The sequence below is a fragment of the Sinocyclocheilus rhinocerous genome, unplaced genomic scaffold, assembly GCF_001515625.1.
Source record: "Sinocyclocheilus rhinocerous isolate Xijiao unplaced genomic scaffold, SAMN03320098_v1.1 scaffold991, whole genome shotgun sequence".
NCBI classification, from domain to species: Eukaryota; Metazoa; Chordata; class Actinopteri; order Cypriniformes; family Cyprinidae; genus Sinocyclocheilus; species Sinocyclocheilus rhinocerous.
Window position 1 is genome coordinate 34975 of NW_015654505.1, and position 9444 is coordinate 44418.

General features: G+C 40.5%; 1 protein-coding gene across 1 annotated transcript in view; it reads left to right on the forward strand.

Annotated features, from left to right (window-relative positions):
- Positions 1 to 9444, forward strand: part of tek (TEK tyrosine kinase, endothelial) — a 23013-nt gene that overhangs the window by 11788 nt on the left and 1781 nt on the right. Inside the window, exons 11-19 of the mRNA XM_016524038.1 lie at positions 1981 to 2115; positions 2184 to 2459; positions 3192 to 3503; positions 4368 to 4528; positions 5376 to 5586; positions 5676 to 5786; positions 5890 to 6080; positions 9064 to 9177; positions 9252 to 9322. Coding sequence (XP_016379524.1) covers positions 1981 to 2115; positions 2184 to 2459; positions 3192 to 3503; positions 4368 to 4528; positions 5376 to 5586; positions 5676 to 5786; positions 5890 to 6080; positions 9064 to 9177; positions 9252 to 9322 — 1582 coding nt within the window. The remainder of the gene's footprint in view (positions 1 to 1980; positions 2116 to 2183; positions 2460 to 3191; positions 3504 to 4367; positions 4529 to 5375; positions 5587 to 5675; positions 5787 to 5889; positions 6081 to 9063; positions 9178 to 9251; positions 9323 to 9444) is intronic.

A 9444-nucleotide genomic window follows, 5' to 3' on the forward strand; every position in this document is an offset into this window, starting at 1 on the left:
GAAAGCGAAACTACTTTGTTTGTTCTTCCAAAAATGGACACGACTAGAAATCAGTGGTTAAGTTGTATTTACAACACTGTTCCGGAACACTTCATCCCAAATATTCGGATGTGTGCAGCACATTTTATGGAGGACTGTTTCCTGATCCTGGGAGAGTACAATGCCGGCTGTTCTGACTCACAGATTGTAAGTACGTTTTTTTATATTTAAAGCGAGTTTTTTGGGCAGTGTAGAGTAGGGCTTGTTGTTTGTCATTTCTCCGATCACAAATGCAGACATGGTTTTATGTTTACGCGGCGCAATACGCAACGCAAAGCGTAAAAACACAGTATAAGTCATTATAATCAGTAATTATGTCCTCACTGGATGCAACAAATGCCTCGTTTGTAATGGGTTTTCATGTTTTTGAATCATCGCTCCGGTCTGACAGGGCATCACAGTATGGTAAGGGGTGTAACATTTCCATCACACGCTAGCGGTATTCAGCCAATCACAACACACTGTATGGCTGGCCAATCAGAGCACACCTCGCTTTTCAGACCTATGAGCTTTGTAAAAATCGACGCGTTTCAGAAAGGCGGGGCATAGAGGAGAAACAATAATGTACAGTATGTGGAAAATAATGTGTTTTTTTAACCTTAGACCGCATAAACACATTGCATTACACCAAATACACAAAATAATGTTCTTTTTAGCAGCATCATATGACCCCTTTAATACATTTGCAGGCCATATTACTAAAACCCATTGCTTTAACTTTTAAAAGCAGAATACTGTGATCGACTGTATGAAACGCTTTTTGCACATTTAACAGTACCATCCCACTTAACTTCCTTTTATCCATTTCTTTCCTTATATAATCCGTTAAATATAAAATTGTTGTCTCAGTGGAGTGTTTCCTCCTAAAACCAGATTGAAACTCATACAATATATTATGTTTAAGAAGATAGTCTTCAATCTGCTCAAAAATAATCTTTTCCATCACTTTTGATAATGCACTCAGAATTGACACTGACCTATAATTATTACACTCAAACCTACTACCTTTCTTAAAAAGGGGAATAACTCTTGCTTGTTTTAACTCATCAGGAACCTTACCGCATTTAGCATAATACCGCATTTAGCATAATACTCCTTAACTAATTTATCATTAAATATACCAATTTATGCTGGAAACTCATTTACCAATTTTTCTGCAACCGTAGTAAAAAAAATCTATTAAAATGATTTGTTACCTTTGTCTGATCAGATATCAATTTTCCATCTACATTAAGGCTAATTTTAGAACATTTTATCTTAGTCTTTTCCTGATACCCTAAGTCATTAAATACTCTCCATAATTTTTGAGAATCCTGCTTCATTTCACTAATCTTATCCTTAAAAAAAGTTTTTTAGCCTCTATTACCTCATTCCTTTTACGTTTAAATATCTCAAAATTATCATTATTGCTATCCCTTTTAAAAACCTATTTGTGTTATTTATTTATTTGATTTGGGGTTTGTTTTAAAATGTAAATTTAGTTTTGTTATTTGACATTTCAATTATAACAAGAAATGTTTAGCATTTTGTCCAAATAATAATATAAGAAGACCTTTTCATTTATAATTTGTCTGAAATCTCATTTTGTTAAACAAAATCGTGAGAAAATCGTACCGTGAAATCAGTATTATGAATCGTATCGCATTGTGAGTTCAGTGAATCGTTACATCCCTAGTTGTTTCACTTAATGTAGGGGAATTTTCTTTATTAGCTAAATGTGTTTGTTGGTGCAAACAGAAGGATAGTACAACTAATGAAGAACGCTGTTGTTTAGTTCTGGGCAAATGCGTAAGAAAACAGTCTAAACGCAGCTTTCTTGAACATGTTTGTCTTTGGCTCATTACTCTTGCTAAGTGGACTGATACTCAAATAAACAAAACTGTGGAACTGCTTTTGTATGTTTGAGTAGATAGCAGACACATTTCTCCATGTGTTCCACAGCGAGCGGCTCTCTGGTGAGGTTGGACAACCTTTCTCCCATGACCCAATACACCGCACAGGTGCAGCTGAGTCGCCACGGACTGGGAGGAACCGGCCAGCCTGGACCCGAAGCCATTTTCTCCACACAGATGCTCGGTAAGAGCTCAAACATAGCCTCATGTTCATCACACGGCAGAATAATAAGACACCTGTGTTTGTCTCAGAGGTCCCCGTGGGTGTGAAACTGAGCCCCGTCAGTCAGACCGCGCTGCTCCTGTCGTGGGACGCCGCTCCTGCTGAGGAGGACTGGAGTTACGAGGTCACATGTCAGCAGGTCGGAGCTTCGGGAACCGAGAGGAGATTCCAGCTCGCATCGAACTCCTCCGACCTCCATCTGAACGAGCTGAAACCCAGATGCAAATACCAGTGCAAGGTGAGGACGAGCAGCAGCGCCGCGGGACAGGCCTGCCCCACCGTCAGCGCCTGGACACTGAGCGACCGTAAGGATGCCTTTGTGCTTCTCACTTTTTTAAGTTTGCAGCCATTTGTGACCCTGGCGCACAAATCCAGTCATAAGTAGCACAAGTATATTTGTAGCAATAGCCAACAATACATTGTATGGATCAAAATTATCCATTTTTTTATGCCAAAAATCATAGGATATTAATTAAAGATCATGTTCCATGAAGATATTTTGTAAATTTCCAACCGTAAATATATAAAAAAATAATTTTTGATTAGTAATAGGCATTGCTAAGAACTTCATTTGGACAACTTCATGGACATATTTTGATTTTTTTGCACCGTCAGATTCCAGATTTTCAGACTATCCTAACAAACTATACACCAATGGAAAGCCTATTTATTCAGCTTTCAATTCATGTACAAATCTCAATTTTAAAAAAATTGACCCTTATGACTGGTTTTGTGGTGCAGTATTATATATGTATTGATTCCTGTTGTTACTGGCGTGTCATCACAGCTACACACACGCTACACATCACTGATAGATCTGTGTCTCCTCTGAAAGCTCTATTAATGTCTCTCATCCACCAAAGTCACAGCGCTGTTCAAAACACAGTTTCATAGCAAATTCACAGAAAATGATGATAATGCCAAAAATAATCAAGCAGTTTTGCTGCATATTATAAAGTGCTTTATGTGAATGTATGTATGCGGATGAGTTGGATATACTAGTGGAGTTATTGATTGGTTATGGGGTGATCCATCAGAGCTTCCTCCTCCTCCTGCCAACATCTCCACCTGTAACATCAGCGACTCCTCAGCCGTCATCACCTGGTCGGTGGCCGAGGGTCACTCCATCTCCAGAGCCATGATCCGCTACCAGCAGACGGAGCAGACGGACTACAGTCAGCAGGTGGAGCTCGGCGTGCAGACGGACCAGACCAACATGCACTTCCAGCTCAGGGGTCTGAGGGAGGACACCACCTACCAGCTGGAGCTCTGGAGCTTCAACAACATGGGAGAGAGTGTGGAGAGACCACAGATCACCCTCAAGACACTGACGCCACAGGAGAGCTCACGTGAGTCTCTGTGCTGTCTCTGTTCCACTGAAGAAATCAGTCAGGGAGAGTAATTAATGACAGAAGCAGCTTTTCTGCGTGAACACTAGTGCAGCGGAGCGCATGTCAGCATCTGAACCCTGTGAGACACACTGAGAGAGTAACACTGCCCTCTACAGGATCATTTACTGTTTATATATGATGGCAGTTAGCCTCAAAATTGTGGTAATTTCTCTTCTGCATTTGACAAGAACCAGTGAAACACTGCAAAAAAAGGCTTATCTTACTTAAAAAAAGAGAATTTTACTTACCCCACTGGCAGATAATTTTACTTGTTTTAAGCAAAATGCACTTAATTAAATTTTTTCCCCCTAGAAGCAAGGCTAAATATCTTATGTCGTTTTGCTTATCAAGTAAATGCATCTTAATGTAAAAATTGTTAGATATTTTGACTAGAAACAAGACAAAAATACTATGGAAAATAAGCCCTTTTTTTTTGCAGTGAATACAGTATCTGTCATAACCAGGTAAACACTTTATCACCATGTGATGCAGGCACAGGCAATAAGTTCAAACAGTTCTACAAATTGTTTACAAATCGGCATTTATAGTCATTATTTTACAAATAATTACAATAAATGCAGATATGGACAATATGCAGAAAGTTAAGCTGATATAGCTTGAACAAAATGAGTAATAACGTGCAGGAAGAAAGTCTAACCTTTATTAAATATGAACCATTATTAACATTTAACATTAACAAACATTTAATAAGTGACGTTATTTAACACTTGACAGGTAAAGTTCATTTTCATAAATATTTAAATTTGTTCAGCATTATAAAATGCTATTGATGACAGTGATTGTAAATTGTTCCTCTTTCAGAGCTGCACGGGTTCCAGGCTCACGGTAACATGCTGTTCTACGCGATCCTGGGCTCCGCCGGCATGACGTGCATCACTATCCTGCTGGCCTTCTGCATCGTCCTGCAGCTCAAGAGAGCCACTTTCCAGAGACACATGGTGCAGGCCTTCCACAACATAGTGGTGAGACGCCGACCCAAATTCAGCATTCTCACTGACCGTATGCATTCATTTACAGATCTATCACAGTAAAAATCAGCTGAATTCAGTCACAGCTTTATCTCTATAGCAGGGTTAAGGCCTGGTCTCACCAAGAATGATAACTATAAAGATAACTATATTAGCGTCCACACCAGTGGATGATGTCCCCCTTTTTTTCTAAGTGCACATTCATCTGCTGCTTTAAAATAAATAATAATTCTGAAAGTGATTCCAACGACATTGTTTCTCTGTGCCCTTATTGTTACAGCTGTGGTGTGGATTCTGCTATTCTTTAAAGGGGTCCTATTATGCTTTTTCACTTTTTCAACTTTAGTTAGTCTGTAATGTTGCTGTTTGAGCATAAAAAAGATCTGTCCAATTCAAAGTCCAATTCAAAAGGAGATATTTTATTTAACAGAAATCACTTTTCAAAAACTACAACGAACGACTCACACAGGAACTATTCGAGCCGTTCATGCCAGACTGGGGAGAGAGGTGTTGTAATAACGTAAAATATGTGAAAAATAATGTGTTTTTTGAACAACCTAGTATGAGAGCCTGTTCTAGTACACCCCCAAAACAACTCTTTGTAAAAGAGCATAATAGGACCCCTTAAAATATTGAGAATGATTTTTAGAATTGTATCTTTATCATTATAGTTATCGTCATTGGTGTGAACAGGCCTTGAAGGTTCTCACACTAACACTTCTCCATAGAGCAGTGTTTAGCTCCAGTTCAGAGATTGGATCCTGAAGTCCTTCATTAGCTGCTTCAGGTGTGTTGGAGCTGAATGCTCATCTGTAAACATCGATCTCTCCTGTGCTCACAGAGAGAGGAGCCTGTGGTCCAGTTTAGCTCCGTGCCGCTGAACGTGCCCAAAAAAGTTCCCAGTTCCAGCCAATCTGTGGCCTATCCCACCCTGGAGTGGAGCGACATTAAGTTCCAGGATGTGATCGGAGAGGGAAACTTTGGGCAGGTGCTGAAAGCCCGCATTAAGAAAGATGGCCTGAGGATGGACGCGGCCATCAAGAGAATGAAAGGTGAGAAGAATTCAATGAACATAGTCAGAATGTGTGTTAGCATTCGCACAATTTCTCTCACAAGGTCTCGTTCTCTGTCATAACCATAGAATATGCCTCTAAGGACGACCACCGAGACTTTGCCGGGGAACTCGAGGTCTTGTGTAAACTGGGTCATCATCCGAACATCATTAACCTTCTGGGAGCGTGTGAAAACAGAGGTGTGCACCTCAAATCCCACAGACGTTTGCTGATCTTCTCCGATGCGACATGACTGTGTTTGAGTGTCTGTGTGCTCAATCACACTGTCTGCTTTTACTGCAGGATACCTGTATTTGGCCATTGAATATGCTCCTCATGGAAACCTGCTGGACTTTCTGCGTAAGAGCCGCGTTTTAGAGACGGACCCTGCCTTTGCCATCGCTAACAGCACCGCATCCACGCTCTCCTCGCAGCAGTTACTGCACTTTGCTGCAGATGTGGCACGTGGCATGGACTACCTGAGCCAGAAACAGGTGAGCGTGGAAAACACTGACCACCGGCATAATAATTCTGCTCCAATTCATTTATAAAAAATATTTATTGGATTCAGTAATGAAAATATATAATATATATAAATAATATCTATATGCCTGTCACGGGTTGCTATGATGAAATAAGTGCACGACAAAGGGGAATCCAATAAACAGTCTATAATCGTAAATCCACAGAGAAACAAGGAATCAAAGAGCAGCGCAAACACAGCAAAGCATATCCAACGTTACATAAATAATAACCAACGAAGGACCGAACAGAAATGGGGAGAACTTATACAAAAGCAAGAGAGGGACTAATGACTTAATTAACAGGACACAGGTGAACAAAATGAACTAATCAGGGCAACTCAGGAAAACTAGGTCACTAGGTACTAGGTAGACATGTTACAACACCAATGAGCCATTACATTGTGACTGCCCCAGTCTAGAGCGATGAGTGCACCTGGCAGCTGAATGTTGCATTTCAGAGCAGTATATACAGTGCCTTGCATTTCATTTTTTTTCATGTTTTATGTTGCAGCCTTATACTGCTTTAAATTACTTTTCCCCCACATAAATCTACACTTCATACACCATAATGACAAAGCACAAAACAGGCTTGTAACAACTTTGCAAATTTATCAGAAATAAAAAACTAAAATTATTCCATTGCATAAGTATTCATACCAGTGGCGTACGGGACATACCTGCGCTGCGTGGGGGCCCCATCGCAGGACATTCTAAAAGGCATTCACAAACCACATAGAACGTGTTTTTGCTTTGAGAATTTGGGGGAAAAAACCCTCTTTTGACACATTTTTAGAATGCCGTGTCATGCTCGAGAAACTGAAAGACGCGAGACGCGCGCGCAAAGGTAGTGCAATGGAGTGGAAAAGCGTAAACTCTTAATGTGGCTTAATAATATTCTAAAACAGCAACCAGGGAAAATCAATTTTCTCTCACTTTTACTTGTCATAAACACTATACCTCTAAGACAACCACACTGTGATCTAAGTGCATATTTTTACGCTTAAAGGGATAGTTCACCCAAAAATGAAAATGTGATGTTTATCTGCTTACCCCCAGGGCATCCAAGATGTAGGTGACTTTGTTTCTTCAGTAGAACACAAATGATGATTTTTAACTCCAGCCGTTGCAGTCTGTCAGTCGTATAATGCATGGCAATGGTAACAAAATCTATGAGAGTAAAAAAAACATGCACAGACAAATCCAAATTAAACCCGGCGGCTCGTGACGACGCATTGATGTCCTAAGACACGAAACGATCGGTTTGTGTGAGAAACCGAACAGTATTTATATCAGGTTTAAGTCATACGTGATCCTCTCCTGGGTATGTAAAATCATCAGTGGAAAAATGATCGCTGCAGACCCTCAAAACTTTAGTACGTTAATGGGTGTGTTGATATCCAGCCAAAGAGCAATCAACCATAACTTCAGGCGGGCAGGCTCAGAAGTTGGGAATACGTGGAAAGTCACCACTCCTGAATGAGTTTGCGCGAGAGAACGTAATCTTTTAGTTTTAAGTCATTAAACCTTCATCTGTAAATAGCGCATTCACAGTTCTGTCTATGGACATTTTTCCTTTTTCTGTATATTTTTATTACTATTGTTATTTATAATTTATTGTCTATTCTCTCATTTTATGTATGTCTGCACTTTGTTTGTATTTTCTGTACCGGAAGCTCCTAACACCAAGACACATTCCTTGTGTGTGTGAACACACTTGGCAATAAAGCTCTTTCTGATTCTGATTATTATTATTCTTAATAATTATTTTTTATTAATTTTTTTAATGATTTCTTATCATTTTATACACTGATGAGCCATTACATTATGACCACCAATCTGATAACCTGTAGGACCTCCTTTAGCCAACAAAACAGCGGCAAGGCATTAATTCGACGAGGTGGTTCACACATCTTCTGGTCTATCTGCTACCATAATATCAACAGCAGGTCCTCCAGTTCCTGTACATTGTGGGGTGGTGGTGACTATTGGCGGAAGTTTCCGCTTTTTGGCGTGTTCGCACTGCAGGAACTTGGAACGTATTTAGTTCTAGAAACTCCATTTGGGGGAACTAAATTAGCTCCTACTTCAGAGTAGGGTCTAAAACAGTTCTATAGGAACTACCAGTGACGTAAGTGTACACTGACTGGCCAAACACATACGAAAAAAGCCATGTAAAAATATTTACTCCACGAACATGGAAAACAGCAATAACAGAATTTACCAGTTGTCTGCAGCACTGTGTTCTTTTCTCAGCCTCGATGATAACACTACAAGTTGTCATAGAAGATTTGGTCAAATTTTCATGTTCAATCAATCGCATAATTTGTGCGTTTACATTCTATCTCCGTTATCACAAACCCACGACACAACAATCACGGCGTCCTCCATTCACCGGTTGTTGATGTTTGTAAATGCCGCGAATAAAGACGTCGCTGTCGGCCGCTTCAGAGTTCGTGCTGCAATGCAACCAGGAAAACGCCCCGAGGTAGAAATTGGTTCTCTAGGAACAATCCTGCTGGCAAATTCCTAGAACTGAGTTCCTAGAACTACGTGGTGCGAAAGCACCTATAGTCTCCGTTGGTAATCATCGTATCCGTTGATGAGATACACCAGGAAACTTGATTCATCAGACCAGGCCACTTTCTTCCAATCATTCACGGTCCAATCTCGGTGATCTTGGACTCATTTCATGCGTTGTTGTTGATGGCATGCAGTTAGCATGGGGGCCCGGTGGGGTGGTCTGCTATCTTCTCACAGAATGGAATCATTTACACTGTAGTTGATATGTGAATTTATTTCGTCATAGTATATAGAGGCGGTGTGGTGATAACCGGAGGGTTGCTGGTTCCAGCTTTGCACCACTGCACAATTAATTAACTCCAGATTAAGGCTGTAAAAACATTTCTGAATAACAATGACAATCAGCTTCTCCATGAATATTGTTCTTTTGCAGTTTATCCACAGAGATCTAGCAGCCAGAAACATCCTGGTGGGAGAAAACTTTGTGGCAAAGATTGCTGATTTCGGCCTGTCCCGAGGTCAGGAGGTTTACGTGAAGAAGACCATGGTAATGATCCGAAGGCTGCTGATCTTGTCATGCATTAAAGAATGTGTGATTTTAACATGCATGTTTCTCTGCAGGGGCATCTGCCAGTGAGATGGATGGCCATCGAATCTCTCAACTACAGCGTTTACACCACCAACAGTGATGTGTAAGAGTCTGTGTGTGTGTGAGTGTGTGAGTGTCTGTGTGTGTGTGTGAGCGTGTGTGTGAGTGTCTGTGTGTGTGTGTGTGTGTGAGTGTGTGTGTGAGAGTGTGTCTAAGTGTCTGTGA